Source organism: Parasteatoda tepidariorum, chromosome 3 (assembly GCF_982258835.1).
Source record: "Parasteatoda tepidariorum strain Cologne lab strain chromosome 3, Ptep-v5.0, whole genome shotgun sequence".
NCBI lineage: Eukaryota > Metazoa > Arthropoda > Arachnida > Araneae > Theridiidae > Parasteatoda > Parasteatoda tepidariorum.
In genome coordinates this window covers 110152879-110173662 of record NC_141757.1, presented here as the reverse complement: position 1 = coordinate 110173662, position 20784 = coordinate 110152879, and the positions used below count along the sequence as shown (strand labels likewise).

At 31.3% G+C, this 20784-nt stretch overlaps 1 protein-coding gene across 2 annotated transcripts in view; it reads left to right on the top strand.

Moving 5' to 3' along the window:
- The window catches only part of LOC107440374 (uncharacterized), a 54713-nt gene that overhangs the window by 31644 nt on the left and 2285 nt on the right, over window positions 1-20784 (top strand). Inside the window, exons 1-3 of one of the 2 annotated variants that reach the window (XM_087159932.1) lie at window positions 9080-9317; window positions 12781-12910; window positions 17792-17931. In XM_087159932.1, coding sequence (XP_087016058.1) covers window positions 9269-9317; window positions 12781-12910; window positions 17792-17931 — 319 coding nt within the window. In that variant the 5' untranslated portion in view covers window positions 9080-9268. Of the gene's footprint in view, window positions 1-9079; window positions 9318-12780; window positions 12911-17791; window positions 17932-20784 lie in introns of those variants that run through there. The other variant, XM_087159933.1, reaches the window with a different exon arrangement.

Here is a 20784-nt window from a genome sequence, read left to right as displayed (position 1 = left end):
TTATTGATTCTAGAACTGGCTTATTTTATTTTATAGCCACATAAATTTTTTAAACGTTTTAATTTACTGTGCATTTGTGTACACGCACATGGGCAACAAACAAAAGCATTTAAAAAATTCTATATCTTTGAAGTTTTTTATCTATGTATTTGCAACATAAAAATGCTTGTAAATATGTAAAAAAATTTACAAATGCATGGATATTTACATAAGACACAAATTACAATTAATTTGCTCCAAAAAAATTCACTCACATATAAACATCGTGATAATATTAAAAAAATATCGGCTCATTTTCATATAAAAAATTTAATGAAACATTATAAATAAATAAATCATTAAATTTAGTATTAAGTTATAATTTTTTCGAAACTTTTTTTAACCTCATTTTAAGGAATACTTTTTTTTAAAAAAAGAAAAGAAACCAATCAGCAAAGAAATCAGCAGAGAATTCAAGAAATAAATGCATACTGACTTAAATGTTTTACTTAAAATATGCAATATTGCGATTTTTTGAGACAATTTTTGAATGTTACTTAACATAGTAATTAACTATCTAATTTTCTTCTGAAAGCGTTTTTTTGCGTTCAAGTTAATAAATATTTCTTATGAAGTGAATATTTTTTTTCTTTTCTCGTTCTGATTTTAATTATATGAACAGAAATTTTTTCTATGCAAATTAGTAATACTTAAAAGACTTATTATACATTATTTTTAACCAATTAAGCTTATTTACTGGAATTGCTTCCGTAAAAAATCACTTTAATATTGTTTTTAATAACTTTTTTTTCCTTGTAAAAAACAGAAAAGAATAAAACTACCCATAAAATATGCAAGAAAAGTAATTTCGATGAAAAAAAAATTAGGATTTGTAAATAAGACTAAAATAAAAATTCAAGGCATTCTTTTAGAAAAAAATACTTGCAACTTTTAGCACATTTAGAGTTATTTAAAAAGAATCTTGATTTCGTACTAGCTAGCATTCTGTTGAAAAAAAAATTTTTTTTTATCCCATATTGAATATTTATGTTACGAAATGTTAAAAACAAATTATAAGTTTAATATATTTATTTTTAAAATGTAAATTTAAAATTAGAAAATATAAAATTTTTTTATAGGCGTTTTGACATTGGTTGTCAATAATTCTTTCATTATTCTTCATTGAAAAATGAAGTATTAATTGAAGTATCACTTGCTATTCAGTTTCGTTCAATCTCGTTCAATTTCGAATTCAAAGTGAAGAATTTTATTTTTATTTTATAATCGTCGTTGAACAGCTGACCCAATTTCATGGGATTACGACTACTTACGTTCAACTCCGTAGCCTTGTAATTTTGAACCAATCCAGAAGACAAGGAAACTCCTGGATCAGTACCCCCAGAGGTATTGATTTGTTGTGGGAACATGGAGGACTTTGAGACTCGACAGATTTAACGTGCACCAGTCACCATTTACTACACGGGGTGTCTTCGGCCGGCGAGGATCGAACCCACGACCTCTTGGATATGGGCCCAGCGCCCTACCGACCAGGCTATCCCGGCCTATAAAGTGAAGTTATAAGTTAAAGTTATTCATCGTCAAAATCTAGTTCATCGCAATGTGGATCATGTATTCATCCTGTATCATGTATTCGGAGAAATTCGCCTTCGCGGAAGACCTTTTGAGGGAATTAGCCCGCATTTGCGTTACGTGGAGAAGAAGACCACGAGAACCTCCCACAGTTAGCCTGACGGCAAGGGGACTCTAACCCATGATCCGTATACCACTGAGGATATTTCACATCAGCACTGTGACTGGTGCGAGCCGGATGCAGACTCATTTCTTACTAAATGCGTGGCAATAAGTACTTTGATTTTGCGAAACCAAATTTTTCGGTAAACTGTTTCCTTATCAACGGAAAAATTGCTAAATTAAATGTTTTAAGTACCATATATTTCAGTTTTTAGTATTTTAATTATATTGCTTTTTTTAAACAGAAATGCCACTACTAAACAGCACGGTAATTTTACCAGAATTTTTTCCTCCGTGCAAAACAACATACCCAAATTTTTAGCACCTTCAATTATCTTAAAAATGGCTTGTATCAAGTCAATTTAAAAATTCACTTTCATCGTAAGTGTATTATGGTCTACCAGTGTGCTCTAATTGAAGAAAAAGTACCCAATAAGTGATACATCCCTAATAACGACTTGCCTATTGTAGACGAAGAAGATGAGAAAATCAACAAAATGCTAGACTACTACTTTATGTATTCTTTTTATCATTAATTTTATCATAAATAAGCATGTCCCATGCTGCAAGTTTGTCGCGGGAAAAAGGACCCCAAATTCGCGGAAAAATCGCGGGAAATTTTGAAAATTACACAAATTCTAAACATAAAAAAATTTATTACATAAATGATGCAAAAGACAGAAATTGCGCAAATAATAAAAAAAGCTTAAAAATACACAACAAAAGTATTTCTTTGAATTTAAAGCAATATTAATATTTTTATTTAAATGAACAGAATTTTGGTACAATGTATTGCACATTGTCAGATTATTCTCATTTATCCTTCGTCTTTCATCACTTAATACATTTTTACACTTAGAAAACGATCTTTCTGCGTCAAAGCTGTTTTTAGGCACCGACAAACTTCGAATTGCCACTTTTGAAGCTTTCGGTCTTTTGATTTCCAAAACTCGATCAATTTTCCTTCGCCAACGCGCAATTCATTTACCGTTGCTTTGTAAGAAGTAATTGCTGTGAAAACTCAAACATTCTACATTCAAACTACTAGATACAAGTCCCTAGTAACTACTACCCCCCCCCCCCTTCATCTAGAAACTGATCCATATTTAAGAAATCACAGGAAGTCGCCTAGGAAAAATTAACTGGATATATAGAGAGGCCGTAGAAATTTCATTGCCCAGTGCAATAGCATGTATAAAAAATCTTCTGTCTAAGATTTGATTTATAACATTTTCCTTCTTTTGTGATTCTAATTTCTTTTGTACTCTTACTGACTTCAGGAAGGTAATTACCCTCCTTAGGTGTAGAAAGACCACCTTAGTTGACAAGATTGTGATTATCTCTTGTCTCTGAACTATTTTCATGTCATTTTGCTATTGATTCACTCCCCTAAATATCTAATCAATTTCACATGTTCAATTTAAGGTTCAGGAAAATAAAAAATTCTGTTTAATAAAAATAATAAATTTAAAAAAATCACATTTTAGGCAATTTTCGCGCAAGTCAAGACATATTGAGAAATTCGCGGATTTTAGGAAAAAAGATGACAATTTCGCTGAAATCATCGCGGAAATTCGCGCCGCGACAAACCTGCAGCCCTACCCATGATTAATAAGAGTAGAACTATTTAACAATTTAATTATAAAAAGAGCAGAAGTACTCAACTCTTTTTTGGAACTACTACACATGAAGACACCTATTCTAGATTTGACAGATTTGTTATAACAATTTGCCGTGCGATATTAATTTGACAATCGTATTTTTTCCAATTGTTGCAGTTCCAGTTATTCATGTCTGCGTATGAAACTGAGTGCCATTCGCGTGTTTGGAAGTGGAAATTATCTCATTTTGTTACACTTTTTTAGTGAAAACTCTCGACAGCTGAAACCGTTATTTGCTCATCACTACATTTATTTTATCTTCCCAAACAAACAAGCAAAAAAATAGTCAATACATTATCTGGAATATTATATCTTTTTAATGTATTACTGACTAATCAACAAATCAATGCATTTGTTCATTTTGTGCTAATTTCGTTAATGATGTTTCTTTTTTTTTATTAGTAGAAAATGTAGGATGGCTATAGTCGTCATTTGCTTATATATTGCCGAAAAATGCTTAACTATAGCCATCATTTGCTTATATATCGTTATAAATTGAATGGCTATAACTGTCATTTGCTTATATATCGCTAACATTTGAGGGGCTATAACCGTTATTTACAGCATGGTGTTAGTAGTTTTATCTTTTGAGGAAACAAAACAGTCTTCTTAAGTTCTTCAAATTTCAAAAGTTCTTAAGGATTAACACCATTCAACTTTACATTAAATATTAAAATACAGAGCATCTGAAACCAACTGACTCAAACTCGGATTGGTACTGGATACGAGATTCGTGGATTCCCCTTTCACATTGGGGAAATTCCCTATGCAGCGTAAGTAGAGTTTTTACCAATAAATACTAAGATTTTAACTCATACAGGCAAGTATAAGTTACTGTTTTATAAAACCATAATTGTTTTCTTGCGTGTTTTGTATTGTAAACTGATTAAATGTTATATGCAACACAATATCGTCTGAAGTTATTCGAAACGCCCTAAAAATATGATCCGAGATGATAAAATAAGCTTTTCGCTTATACATCATGATAACTATTATGCCCTAATCTAAATTTATACAAAACGCCTCCTATTAAAAATGGTTTGTCTACTTTTAAAATAAAATATACTTAAAAGTTACCTTAAATATATAATATAGATATATATAGATACATTATTTTCTTACTGGCTCAGGGGATAGAGCGCTTGTTTCCAATGAGGTGAACCGGGTTCAAATCCCAGCAAGGACTGGTCGATACGAATTCCGTATCCGACTTACACCGACCACAGAGCTGACGTAAAATATCCTCATTGGTAGACAGATCATGGGTTAGAGTCCTCTGTGATCAGGCTAACCATGAGAAGTTTCCGCTGTTTTACTCTCCATGTAACGCAAATACGGGTTAGTTTCATCAAAAAAATCCACCACGAAGGCAAATTTCTACCAATGCTTGATCCAGAAGTTCCCTTGTCTTTTGGATTGGGTTCAAAATGACAAGGCTACGGAGTTGAACATTAGTAATCGTATACCAAAACAAATTTTTTAATAAATCAGACATTTGCCAAATCTGTAACCAAAGACAAACCATAGAGCATCTTTTATGTAATTGTGATCGGTACCGAACACTCCGAAAAAATTATTTCTTCCAAAAAACAGACCAACAAATTTTTGCAGACAAGGTCTGTAGAGAAATTATTAAGATTATTATTAAAACTACTCTTGAGGAACATATGGCATTAATAAACGAAATTGACAATAACTAAAATTTTAACCTGCTTGATCTAACCACCTTGACAAAACTTTTTTTTTGGACCACATTGCCATTTTAGTGTTTTAACTTGCCTTTGCATTTTATACATGCTTTAGGTTTGTTTACAACCTTTGGATTTTAATACATTTGGTATTTTACATTGCGATTGCATTTAATACACGGTTTTTAGATTGTTATACACCCCCTTTTTAGCTCTTACCTTTTAGTATCTATTGGTATTGTATCCTCTGTATTTTTTTTTTGTACTTTAATTGAATTTACTGTGCTTTACTTGTTGTTCTTCATTTTAACTACCTGTTACTACTTCACCCTCACTATTTTGGTTCTACCAGCATGATTCAAGCTGGCTTGATTGGCTGGATCCTTTCTATGCCCTATTGGCAAGTGTATACATCTGTGATTTTGTCTCAGTTTTAACCTATCAATTTTAGCACTGTATTCATTTATGTTATTTTATCCTTTCACCTTTTTGGTGGTTTTATGAGTTCTATTTACGGCTGTTTTTTGATGCAATTGTTGGATTTTTTGTCTTGTATTGAGGGATCCACCAGCTCTGGCTCACAGCTCACTCAGTTTTTGCTGGCTGTCTCAGGGTTAATAATTTTTGTATTTTATATATATATAATTTTTGTATTTTGTTCATATAAAGGTTAATAATTTTTGTATTTTATATATATATAATTTTTGTATTTTGTTTATATAAAGGTTAATAATTTTTGTATTATATATATATATATATATATAATTTTTGTATTTTATTTATATAAGGGTCTGTTGACCTATTTCAATGATCCATTGTATTTGGCGTATGGGCCTATTGGCCTAGGCCGCTGTATAATTTCAAATTAGTAATCGTAAACCCAAAATTGGGTCGGCTGTTCAACGGAGGCTATAAATATAAATTTTCTTAAGCGCACTTCTTACGGCATATACATCTGCTCAAAATAAGCATTTCAAATTATAGTATTTTTTTATTTATACAAAAAATAGACATATATTGAAATACGTGCTTTTTTTTAAAAAAAATTTATATTGCTCAAGAAGCGCATTTAAATAAAATGACTACAGCAATTGATTTCTTTTTTAAGCGCATTTCGAAATGCAGCCGTTTTTGAAAACACACATTTTTTTTAAATATGTGATTTTAGTTACATCCAAAATAAAAATTTCATTTATGATAATTCGATTATTATATCAAAAAGTGTTACTAAGTGTTAGTGTTGTCTGTTCCTCAAAACTTTGAAAACTTATTCGGTAATAACTCTAAGATATAAATTTACTATGAATGTATTTGATGTAATGCAAAACTGCGTGTTTCTTTTAATGCTGCTGATTCAGGTCATTCAAAAAAACAAAAAAAAATAGGATCCATATTACAAATTAGTCCAAAGAAAATTTATCCAAAGAAATGCTTAAGTTAAAATTTACTATTCGTCTAGACGCTTTTAATGGAAACAATGAAAGCCTTAAAGTTTAAGTACTACTCATTCTTCTTAACATGAATTTTATTTTGGTATTCTGTAGATATGTTTAAAAACTTTTAAAGGAATTATTAGTTTTTTGGGAGTATAGTTATTTTATATTTTAAACATATTGAACAGAAAAAACTTTAGAATTCCAACTGAAATATTTTATTTTTAATACTAGCAAATAAGGTTCCCAACAAAGAAAAAAGATTTAATTTCCTTTTATATTAACCTACAGAGAATATGTCCGGGAAATCTTTATTTATTCAGTCATCAATTTTTCTTTCAGTATTTTTCAGTAAGTATTTTTTAACATTTTTAAAATTTTTCTAAATTCAAATTTTAAAATTTCTTACGATCTTCTTACGATCCTAAAATCTTTCTTACGATCCTAAAATTTCTTACGAAGAAACAAGAAAAAATTATTATAGTAATTATGTAATGATTGAAATCAAAAACTGATTACATTACAAAAAATTTATTGTAGTACGATGAGCTAAGTAAAAATGAAGAAATATTGTATGTCATAACATATAATATTGCTATGTTATAGTAACTTCACATATTTTAGCTTTCAGTAATGATAAAAATGTTCATGTATTCAGAAATATGTAAGAAGAATTGCCTTAAACCTAACACGTAATTCTCACCAATCCAACAATGAACATTTCAGCTTGCACACAGATTTACTTTGAATACTACACAAATGCACAATACTCCGATACAAGTTAATTACAATTCTCAAATTAATTTGTAGACAACAATTGATTTAGAAGTGGAGTAAGACAAAATTAGTAAACTTTCAAAAAAACGAAATTCAAAGTTTGTAAGTGTGTGGAATCATATCGGTGTTTATGTAATTTTGAATTGCAGAAAATTTGTAACTTTGATGTCACTTTGATGTTAAATGTCCAAAAAGAAGATATATCAGAATATTTTGAGAGCAACCAATGAAGGAAAAAAAAAGTAAAGTCAATGCAATCGCGGGGTTGTTAAGTGAAGCGAGAAGGGGGCAAGACTGCCTAGCCATCCATACAAATATGTTTCATCCTTTTTCTTCCACAATTGCACAATATTCTTTCAGAAGTAACAAAAAAAATTGAGTTATGATCCTGAGGCAAATGCGCAATAATGTATCATCAATAATTTAATCTCAAGTTTTCTGGCAATAAATATCAGTCTCACGTACAATACTAGGAATTGAATTTTTCAGTCAAACTTATTTCATTTTATTTTTCTGAGAACATAAAAAGCTTTGTTTCACGCTTAGCACAACTGCTTGTTCTTTTATTTCTACTGTCACGCATTTCAAGAAAATACTTTTTTTTTATCTTAATTTTTTGAGTTCTAAATTTAAATTTCAGAAAACTCTCTACAAGATTTGGAGAAAATATTCTGTTGAAATGCTGTTGGCCTTGAATTTAAAATATATGCTAAGCTTGAGAATCATTTTTTTTAAAATTATGTTGCATTACGTAAAATTGAAATTCCTGAAAAAAGAAATTCTTGATCAAAATGCAGTATAAAGTACTGAGACTTTGAGTGCATCATCCGTAAATTCCATTTTACCGTTAAATTCATTTTTATAGTCATTCAATAATTTCTGTAGTAATATTTATATAATTAGAGTGATTCAGTGATTTTACAGTAATTATTTTCGATAAAAATTACGGTATATCTGATTTTTTTGCTCCGTAAATTATTTCGGTAAGAATGGAATTCCGATACCCTGAGTACTTTTTACCGTCACTTAACTCGAAATTTTTCACGGTTTTCAATAGCCTCTTAATTTCAAAATTACTATTTAATTTTTAATAAAATAAAGTGGAATTCTCAGTGTCTAAAATAAACCTTTTCTACCACATGTAATTTAAGCAAAATAGTAACGTTTGTACGTTTTCTGATTGTTCTTTTTAAATACACTGTAAAAACTTTCGGGTCAAATTACGATAGAAAGTAATAACACTTTGGGTGCATCATCCGTAAAATCCTTTTTTACCATAAAATAATAAACCGTAATTTCTGCAACAATATTTATTTAATTAGAGCAGTTCAAGGATTTTACGGTCATTATTGTCCATAAAAATGACAGTTTATCAGATTTTTTGTTCGGTAACATGTTAGGAACTATGGGGTAAAAAGTAACGATACCATAAGTGTCAGAACTTTTTACTGTAATTTGATCCAGAGTTTTTTACTGTGTTCAATAGCATGCTAATTTGAAAATTACTGTTTCATTTCTAATAAAATAAATCGCATTGAACTATTTTACTTTTCTTATTTTCTTAAATTAAACTATTTTACCCAATCTTTTTTAAACAAAATACCAGTTGTTCAATATCTAACTGTTTTGTTTTATTTTTAAAAAATAGCATTTTAAGACACTGTATTACAACAACCTTTAAAAGTACAGCGGTAGTTGAAATCTTATTCTCGTTTTAGATTATCTCGCTTCGTCTATTTTATGCCTCACTTTAACAAATCATTAAGAAGAAATAAAATAAAAAAGAGCTCCGGTCATTTAGCGTAGGCAAAACGAAGCATTTTTATCTCGTTTCGAACACATACCTTATTAAAACATTCGACCCAAGTTCCTCTTTTTAATGAAAGGAAGAATTATTTCCTGTGCTAAATCAAACTTGTGACTGAAAACTCCCCTTTCGAAGAACTTATGTTACCATTTCTCAAATTATCGTTCGATTATGTTTACGTTTTCCATTTGTTACGTTGCCGTGTTTACTTGGATTGCAGGTAAGGAAAAATCTGTTGTTTTATAGACGTATCTTTTTTTTTGCACTTGTATTTAATAGAGCATTGACTTTTGCAATTGATTGAGCTTCCTGTTCTAAAAGGTAAATGTTTCCTTGAAAAACACCAATTGCATATCTCAAAAAATATACGAAAAATGTAAATGTTTTGTTGAACAAATATTTACTTAACTGAACAAATATTTGCTTTTGAACGAAAAGGTGTGGAAACTGACATTGTAAATTAGTTTGTAAAAAGTAATATGTATATATATTAGGTGAACCAGAAAGTAATGCCGTATCGGCGAATTAATTATTCATTAGTCTTAAAAAAACAATTCTTTTTTTTCTCGATCCATTTCGATTTATTTTCGATCTGGCATTGAAAGGATGTTGCTAACGAAGGTGAATAAATTATTGATTAAAAATGAAATCTTAATAACAAATATCAAATGTACCGAAACGACACACAAAAAGAGAGTTATGCATTTAGTAAGATAGGAATAGCAATAGGCAATAGGCTTAGTAAGATAGGAATAGGAATAGCAATAGGCTTGAGAGCGATACAAATCCGTTAAGAGACGGAAGGACCTAGGACAGGGGGGGGGGGCTAGAGTGTGGACATGGGGCTAGAGTCGACATCTTAAATAACTATTTATTTCAAAATTTCCTCTGTGAGATACTGTAGATTGAAAACACTAATGATATACCATGTGTCAAAAAAAAACTGATCAACCTGAATAACTTTTGATGTAATGATCAGATCATCATGTTTTAGGACGCAATTGTAATGGTTCGAGGGGATGATCTCAAACATGCTAAGTAATTAACGCAGACGATATTTTAAATCACGAAATCAGACACAAAAACGTATTTATCTCTGAACATACCTTTTTATGATGGATTAAAATGGTTGACTTCTAAAATATAGGAGGTTTGAGGGGGCTGAGTTCTAAAATATAGTCGCAATATGAGAAATAGTGTCCTAATAGTTTGGTCAGGAGGGCGGTTCAAAATGTTGACCCCTTAATGTTAATTTTGCTTTTGTATATTTCGTCATATCTGAAGAATTTTTTAACCGATTTAAAACACATTTTTCACACAATTATAAAAATCATTTATCCAAATATAATTCCCTGAAAAAAATAGCTTTTATTAAATGTGTGATATTTTTCATTTCTTAATTTAATATTGGTCAAATATATTTTGATTTGTAAAGTGTACAATTTTTTACATCATTTAAAAAAATATAAAAATATATCGAAATGCGCAAAAAGTAAGCTTAACATTAAGATGTCAAAACTTTGGACCTCTCTCCTGAGCAAACTATTAAGATCCTATTTCACAGATTGAAACTACCCTTATATTTCGGGAATCCGAGATTTGAATCCGTCATAAAATGGTGTGTTCATTCAGAGAAAGTACGTTTTTGTGTCTGATTTCGTTAACTTAAAATATCGTCAGCACTAAATAATCAGCATATTTGAAGTCAACCTCTCGAACCATTAAGATTGAGTCCTAGAACGTGAAGATCTGATCCTTAGATCAAAAGTTACTTAGGGTGGTTCATTTTTTTAGCGCATTGTACATATTTAAGTGTAGCTGCATAACCATACTAATGTAGACACATCGTGGTGGGCTTAGTGTGGACATGTCCGCTCTGACCCTATTCAATTTCTAATGGCAGAAATATGAATGGACGTTATTTATTTTCTAATTAGCTAAATGTAATTTATTAGAATATGTCTTAACAAACAATATTTTTAATCTGAAATAAAAAAATTAATTTAGCAGTCTTTATAATAATCTACTCTTTAAAGCAGAGGTTTCACCAAGTTTATTAAAAGAATATAATTTACAAATGAATTAAAGTAGAAAACATATTTTTTAATATCCATTTATTTGTTTGTCCTACATTTAACTGAAACAGAACAATACCGTTTTCTCTTTTGCTACTTGTTTACACTGCCCCAGTGACGCAAAATATCGCTTTAAGCCATAAACTTTGAGTGTTGTCCATTCACGCAGTTTGATCAACAAGTAAAAACAGGTTATTATAATTGATTTAGCTTAAAATTCGTTTTGTGTCTGTCAGTGTAGCAGAAGTAAACTATTTAAAACGTATCTTAAACCCGCAACAACAGCTACGCGTGTTGTTTTCGGAGAACGTGAATGACAAAATTACAATAGAAACTTCGTTACGACATTGAATTAATACAAGTTAACGAAATTTTATTTTATTTTATAACCCTCTGTGAATAGCCAATCCAATTTTAAATTTACGACAATCACGTTTAATGCCTTGTAATTTTGAGCCCAATCCAGAAGACAATGGAACTCCTGGATCACGCATTGAGAGAAATTCGCCTTCGTGGCGGAATTTTTGAAGGAGCTTACCCGTATTTGCGTTACGTTCAGAGGTAAATATGCAACAACCTCCCTCGGTTAGCCCGGCGGAAAAGGGATTTTAACTCATGATCCGGCTAAAACTGAGGATATTTTTCGACCTATAAAGTCGGTGCGAGTCGGGTTTGGAATTCGGCATTCATCAGCTATCGTTGGGATTCGAACCTGGAACACCTCCTAGAGGGTTGAGCGCGCTAGTGTTCTAGTCAAGTTTACAACGTTGTGCATTATGTTGGTATAGTGGAAGTTGTTTGTGAATAGTGGCTCAAAATTGTTTGTGAATAGTGGGATCAAAATATTAGCTGAATAGGACAATTCTATATAGGGCTTACATTTTCTAAATATTGGCTTTAAAATATTGATTGAATTGAACGATTTTATATAGAACTGATATTTGCAAAATAGAATGACCCCATAAAACTTATTCAACAAAAATTAATGAATACTTGGTCTAGTGCCGGTCCATTTTGTTACCGATGGCTGAAATATTTAGAATTTAAATATAAAACAGCAGTTTACGTGAACAGATATCTAAATAAGAATAAATTTAATTGATTATTTTAAATTTTAGAAATTTTATGACCCGTAAATTATTTCGATCTATATATTTTAAAATTTTGCAAAATTCGAACTGTTTAAAAATAATATTGCTATAACAACAGAAATTTGGAATTCATAGTAGAATATTTCAAATTTCTCAAAAAATTAATCTACAATTTAAAAGATTACACAATTTTATTTAGTCTTAGAAATATAAAATTTAAAATAAAGACGCTTTTTTGCAAAGTGAAACCGCAGATAAATCGCGTAAAAATTTGCTATGAATACGTGAATTAGTATAACGTCCTAACCAAACAAATAAGTAAAACATGTTAATAAGCTTAAAATATATAAATTTGTAATATTGCAATTTAAATTTTTTATCGCATTTTATATAAAATGTTAAACGTTTTTCCTTTCAAGAAATTAGTTTTGTTTATTGTTTACGTCACGCTAAACCTACACTAATGAGCTAATGGTGGCGTTACTCCAGACACTAAGATTTCCTTCTTATATTTCAGTGTCACTTGTGGAAGCTAGTATATGTGAGCATAACGCGCATGGAAGGTTTTGTCATAAGCTTTTCCCAACTTCTGATATCAAAGAATATGGGTTTGTACCTAATGAAGAAGAACTTTCTCAATTATGCCCGTAAGTTGCATCATTTTGCCATTCATTGTTGTGAAAAATTAATCTTAATTAGGCACTCGCACTTCAAGAAGAAGAGCTCCCATACCCACACATGTGACCTCTGACGTCAACTAATCTTTATCAGCAATATGATGTATTAAAGTTGAGCTAAGTTTCTCTACACAAGTTAGAATGTTAATCAATGATAAGTTAATTAAATACAGAACCGTATCGCACATCGAATTCATTGAAATATAATTCTTTCTCGTCTACATCTTTTATTTAACTTAGATTTATTATTTGTTTATGTATTTTATTGTAACCGTGATATATTTTTGTTTTGTGTACCTGGCAGCTTCGATGCATAAGTTTGTTTGTTTCACATGGCTATATTTAGTGAAAGAATTGAAATTTTTGAGAAAGAATCTTTGTGAAAGAATTTAGAATGCGTTACTTAAAAGAATCGATACTTGACGGGCTTGGCTTACTCGAAATAGAATGGAAAGTACTGTTGCTAACGTTAACAAACGCCAAATTTCAACCACCAATCAGGATCGAGATACCCACACTACGTCACTTGCAAGTATCCCATTAAGAAGGAATAAATGACAACATAAGGGGAGACATGAAAAGTTTTACCAACACTAATTTTTTGTACTTTAAAAATGCACGAATTAAAATATTTTTGTATTTCAAAAAATTATGCTCAGCACCAAATTAAAGCCCATTTTTTTCTGTTTATTAGATTAAAAAAGTTAGTAAAAATCACAAGTGATATACTATGAGTGCTTAGGTTAATGTACAGTACGAAAATAAACATGAAACAACCTGAGTAAATTTTAATCAAATGATTGGATATGCAGGTACCAGAACTCAGTCTTAATGTTTTAAAGGAGTTACCTGAAATATGCCAATTAATAAATGCAGATCCATTTTGAGTCACAAAATCACCGAAAATCACTTGATGTCTTTTTTTTCGACGTATTTGTATTTCGCACCCTCAAAACAAAGGAAATATGGAAAATATGGCCCTAATAGTTTGGTTTGAAGAGCTGTCTAAGATTAGGATCACTATTGTGAATTTTATTTTTAGCGTATATATAATACGTATATATATTTAGCGTAATTTTATTTTTAGCGTATAAAACATATTAAGCCTTTTAGAAAATCGCAATATACACGCCAATGTTTAAGAAAAATGCAACACTATGAAGAAATCGACAGAAATTTATAAAATTTAGTCATCATGCTATTGATAGTGGTGCAAATAAACGATCAAATTCACATGACAAAAAAAAGAACGGCGGAAATCAGTATTTTATGTGTAAACCACGCTGGTCAACGAGGGCCTGCGTTCGTCGTGACATTGAATCAAGCAGGTTCTGAATATAATTTTTGGTAATTGCATTCCATGTGGTTTTGAACTGACGCCAAAGTTCAGTCTTACTGTGTGATTTACTGTACATGACTTATCAGCTGTACGAGCAAGAAGCCGACCGTTGAAATCGAAGACATGTTCAACGGATGATATATCTAGGGGATATGCGGGCCATGGAAGAAGCGATACCAACTGTTCAGTAAAGAAGGCTAGTGCAGTCTTAGAAACACTTGCATGGTCATAATCCTGCTGAAATACAGCGGTTCCTGGAATGCATCGAATAATTGGAAAGACCTTTGGATTCACAATTTCCCTTATGTCATGATCATTGTTCAGGTTGCCCGCAATTTGCCACTCAATGGGATCGACAATTATACCCAATAACTTCTCAGACCATAATGCTGGCGTTTGTGCGATATGCGGTTGCACAATACACTGTGGGGGCTGACGTTTCCCTCTGTAGCGTATGACGCGTACACTTACATCATTGCACTCTAGAATGCAGCGAGATTCGTCGGAGAAAACAATTTGATGCCCTTGAGCACACTATGGACTGTGTTGCTGACCCCATTGAAGTCGGAGGAGCCGGTGATTGAAAAACAGAGGAATACTGGGAAGAGAAATCTTTTCACGCAGTTGATGCTGCAGCAGATAGCTACGAGCAGTCAAACTTGAAAACAAAACACCTGTAGCTATTCTCCAGCGTTTTGCTAATCTACGAAAAGACTCTATACGGTCCGTCATAGCGATGCGGATGAGGTGTTTATCATCCCAAACTATTGTACAGTGGCGTAAGTACTACTACAATTATTAAACATTAATTCACATACATATAATATATGTTAACTCGATTCCATCTTGGAGTACCTTTAGATGGATGGAGGTTGGCATACTCGGTAACCGCTCCCCCTACATAATACCCCGTGATATGAACTCGCCTACATCGAAAGTAACCCCAAATTCGATTAATGGTCCACACTGAACAGTTGACTTGCTATTTGTGACTGAGTTATCATCCTAATCACGCTGTTACAACTCAGTCTCTGTGACACACAGCGGGATCCTACACACACTAGACTGCTACTAGCAACACAGGAGTGACTACAAACACAACCAAAAACTTAATACAGCTCTCACCACAAACACTTAAAATCCGGTGATCTTAATACACCTTTCCCCAAAATTACATTGTATCAACTAGTGATATCCGATCATCGAATTCGATCCCAGATAAAATTCTAGTATAGCAGTATTGAGGCCATCAAATACCATTACAATTATTAAACATCACTTCACTAGTGTATAAGACACATTAACTCGATTCTATATTTGGGTACCGTTAGATAGATGAAGGTTGGCATAGTCGGTAACCTTTCCTCTCACAGAACTATTGCGTTCTCCACTGCCAGGTTCTCACCCTGTTTGTGTTTCCTGTGTTCCCTTTTTTCCAAACAGGCACTGCTGTTGAGGCATTACACAGCGTGTTGGCTGCAATTCCCGATACGAAAATCTTTACAGCTTTTATTTTTAAAGCTTTTTTATGTATAAATGGAGCAAGCGACTGATAAGAAGTCAGATCTCGCTCCGCACATGCGCAATCGCTTTGTAATTCTAATCACTTGCCTCTCTTACCTCACTTTATATTTCATGTAAATTGGATTCAATTCGCATAACTCCTTCTTAGTGTTGAAGTTTTCATAAACATGAGTGTATTTTAACTCGAATATAAAAACTATCAAAACCAATTATGTTTCAAAGATGAAAAAATTAAGTCGCAAATGCTTTTTATTTCCTCAAAATAGTGACTTTTCTTCATATTGACATTTTGCGCCATTTTTAGAATCAATATACAGGTTGCTTGTTGATTATTCATGAATAACTGTTGCACAAATTTACAGCTGTTTAAAAATTAGCTTATTATGCGCTAAAAAATTTTTCATTTGACAATTTTTCATGTTTGAAGAAACTTTTAGATTAGATTTGTTTGTTTTTTCCAACAGTAAAGAAATATCTTATGATTCCTTAGATTCAATACTTGTTTGTAACGTTCCTTTATACATTTAGTTATTGCTGTAAATTTTTAATTATTCTTTTACTTCTCATTGGTCTAACTTCCGTCATAGTAGGACAAATAACCGGCAAGTGAGAAGGTTTGTCCCCGTGTGTACGTTGACAATATATAATAAAAAATCGTAGTTTAAGTAGAAAGTAATAACGTTAACAAATGACAAAAATTATAATTCATAAAATAACGAAAAACTAAAAATTTTATATTTAAAGAACATAAATGTTTTTTGAAAAACGATGACAAAAAATCTCTGTAGTTTCTAAAATGAATTTTATATTATTCCATGTGTTCCAAAATGCTCTTTAAAGAAACATTTGAAAACGGTTAACTCTAAAAAACCAGTAATTTTCATTCGATCATCTAAACAATAATACAATTGCTTTCGAGAAACCAATGCTTATAAAATAAATAAATAAATGCTTAAAAAATAGCAGATATCAACATTTTGTTGATCGAAACTCCATTTATTTTGTTTTCATACACGTTTCAAAAAATAATCATTCAAAATTTAATTCCCAATGTAAATATCGAAAATAAGTTTTACTCAGTCTTAAGGCAATTCACTATTTTTTTTCCTCTGTTAGCTCAATATTTTTAGAAGCTTTAAGCTGAAGCTTTTTTATACTGTTTCATACATAATAACATAAAAAAGCATATATTCGCAAACTTTGCCTAAATTTACATAAAATTAGTTTACTGCAGTATTGTTTTACATTTATTTTCAAGAAAATAATTTTAAAAACCATTTTTGCAAACTTTACTTAAAAACGAATAAAAGAAGTAAACGGCAGAATTGTTTTTTGTATATTATTTCAAAATTAATAATATCGAGAAAAAAAACTCGCAGTCTTTAAGTACATAAAATTTTCAATTCACGTCTTGATTAATTTTGTTTTGTTTTATAACCAGCGTTGACACATATTGAATTTATGGCTGCATTAATGTTTAACTTAGTAAACTGCTAATGTTAACTTCGAATTCTACTCAGGAAACAGGAGAACTCCTATATCAAGCATTGGGGTAAATTTTCCTACGTGAAGGCTTTTATAGATGGAAAACATTTTCGCAACTGAGAGAAAGGAATGATTTGAACTCCCACTGCTTGACCGACCGGTGTAAGGGAGGAGCAGTATACTAATTGACCGTCCATTGCTAAGATTCGAACCTGGGTCGTATATGGAGAGAAAAGTTCTCCATGCTTTGATCCATCACGGGGGCTAACTTTATTTTGACTGTAAAACCCGGTTTCAAATTTTAATTACTACGTCAAATACAATAGCGGTCAAGCATATACGGTTTCAAGATCGAACTTATTTCCATAAATCTCCTGAGAACAGAAAATTTAACTGCATTTCTGTGGTTAAGTTTGTTATAGTTTGTTGTAGCTATATTTCAATCGCTTAATTTAGACATGTTTGCTTCTAAACTTTCTAACAATACGTTATTCTATTGACAGGAAAGTCTTGCTTTACTTTGATTGTTTAAAGAGCTTCATAGTAATTTACTGTCCGAATGATTCTGGCATAATAGAGTCAACATTTTCAACACACGCTGTAGCAAGAGAACTTTGCTCAGTTCAATCAAGGTTGCATAAAGGTAAATATATCGCAATTCTTGCTTTAAAAATATTTAAGCATTCATTTAATGACATTATTTACTTACGTTTAATTTTTTTTAGATATTTGAAAGCGTATTGACTATAACATTTTAGCAATACAATAATTTCTTAAGAAGTTAGGCTTAAAAATAAAATAAAAAAACATCTTCTCTCCACTTCTGACTCTAAGTTCTTATTGATGCCGATTATCTGGAAAATGATCTCAATTCTACCCAGCTTCGGCATTGCGCATGGAAATTTATCTTGTTTTGATTTGCCTCCTATTGCCACCGCAGCTTAACTAAGTAATTTAAAATTTTATTATTCACTTGTCGTCCACGCTATTGTGAGCGTCGTATTTTGGGCGTTATATATTATTACTAATAATGAGCAATTAAAAAAAAGAGCACTGATACATACTCACATAGAATAATCGGATTCTGATCTCCAGACTACTTCAATTGAAAAGGGGATTTCCTTTAAAAGGTTTCTCCAGTGAAGGTAGGTGTAAAGATGCATGTTAAATTAAAATGAGTTCAATATTTTTGATGTTTTTTAAAAGTGAAAATGTACAGTGCTAAAAATAAAAAGAAGACCACCCTGAATAACTTTTTTGATCACATCTTCACATTCTAGTGACTCCATCTTAATGGCTTGAAGGGGTGATCTCAAATATGCAAATTAATTAGTGCAGATGATATTTTAAGTCATGAAATCACACACAAAACGTACTTTCTCTGAATAAGCATACCTCTTTTTTCAACGGATTCAGATTTTTGAACCCCAGAATACAGGGTAGGGTAGCAGCAATCTGGGAAATATGGTCCTCATAGTTTGGTCAGGAGAGCGATTCAAAGTTTGAACCCTCTAATCTTAATTTTATTTTTTGCTTATTTCGCCATACCTCGAAAACTTCTATAGCGAATTGAAAAATCCTTGTGCATAGTTATAAAATTCATTTTTGCAAAGATAATTCCATGCAAAAAAAATTTAGTAAGTGTTTACCATTTTTTATTATTTTATTTAATAAGAGTCGTAAAACTTTTGAATTATGAAGTATGTAAATTTTGACAGAATTTTCAAGTATCTAATTTTACATGGCAGAATACAAACTTCAGCGAAATCGGTTGATTAGTTCCTGAGAAATCAAATGTTGAATATTTTACTTTTTTTTAAATTTAATTTCTCAGGAACTATCCAGCCGATTTCTCTTAAATTTTTGTATTTTGCCATGTAAAAGGAGATACTTTAAAGTTATGTAAGCAATTGTATACCTTACAATTCAAAATTTTTTTTCGACTATTGCTATATAATATAATGAAAAACAGTAAATATTTACTAAAACTCGTGAATTTATCTTTGGATAAACGAATTAATAACTGCGCTCAAAGAATTTTCAATTCTCTTAAGAAGTTCTCGAGATAGGACGAAATACGCAAAAAGATAAATTAGCATTAAGGGGTCAAAATTTTGCTCCCCTCTCCTGACCAAACAAACTATACAGACCCTATTTCCCAGATTGTGGCTAGCTCCTATGTTTTGGGGGTCAAAAATTCGAATACGTCGAAAAAAAGACACGTTTATTTAGAAAATGTACGTTTTTGTGTCTGATTTCGCAACTTAAAATATCGTCTGCACTAATTAAGTAGCATATTTTATGTCACTCCCTCAAATCAAACCTCATCATTAGATCAAAAGTTATTCAGAGTGGTCCATTTGCTCCAATAATTAAAAAAAAACAGTGTTTTTTTAAAAATTGAAGTAGAAAAACTATTTGAAATAAGTTCTTTAATTTACGTCAACCAAAATACTGAAACTGATACAAAAAGTGAAATATTTTTCTTCCATTCTTTAAATTTAATTTGATAAAGAATACAAAAAATGTGCGGCCATTATGAAGTGTACAAGAAAAAGTGTTTTCTCGGGGGGAAATGACTAGGCAATAATGCAATACAATAGTTTCTTCAAAAAGTAACATCGTTATTGTAGCCGATGTTCGACTCAACCTATACCACCTAAAACACATGTAAAGGTGAAAAACAGAAGATTTTAGTATGATTATGGATGGTGTTCGAAAAAAATCTCATTTGTTGAGTTCTTAAGATCGCCATTTATCTAATTTTCAATATAAATCGAGAGAATACTTTATGTTTTATGCACTCTTTTTTTTGTAATAAATTGGTCTATGAATAACCACGATCCAAGATTCTTAACATTTAATATATTATGGTACTAAGTTATTTAATATGTTATAGTACTGTTCCAAACCAGGACTCTTTTTTAGATTGTTTCAATTTTTATTTAAATTTCATTTTTTTTTTAATTTTATTTATTCAATTTCCAGATAACACTGTTGTGCTTCTGAGTCTTAAAAATTTGACCGACCTCTAGTGATTTATACCGGTCACATTAGATGTAATGACAATTAACATCATTATAATTGTCATCATGGAGCGGTGATGGCTCAAGGGATAGAGCGTTCGTCTTCCAATGAGGTGAACCGGGTTCAAATCCCAGCGATAGCTGGTCGATACGAATTCCGCATACGGCTTGCACCGACCACCGTGCTGATGTAAAATATCCTCAGCGGTAGATGGATAATGAGTTAGAACCCCTTGCTGTCAGGTCAACCGTGGAAGGTTTTCGTGGTTTTCCTCTCCATGTAACGCAAATGCGGGTTAGTTCCATCAAAAAAGTCCTCCACGAAAGCAATTTTCTGACTATACATGATCCATGAGATTCCTTGTCTTCTGGATTGGGTTCAAAATGACAAGGATACGGAGTTGAACATTAGTAGTCGTAAGCCCTAAATTGGGTCGGCTGTTCAACGACGGTTATAAAATAAAATAAAA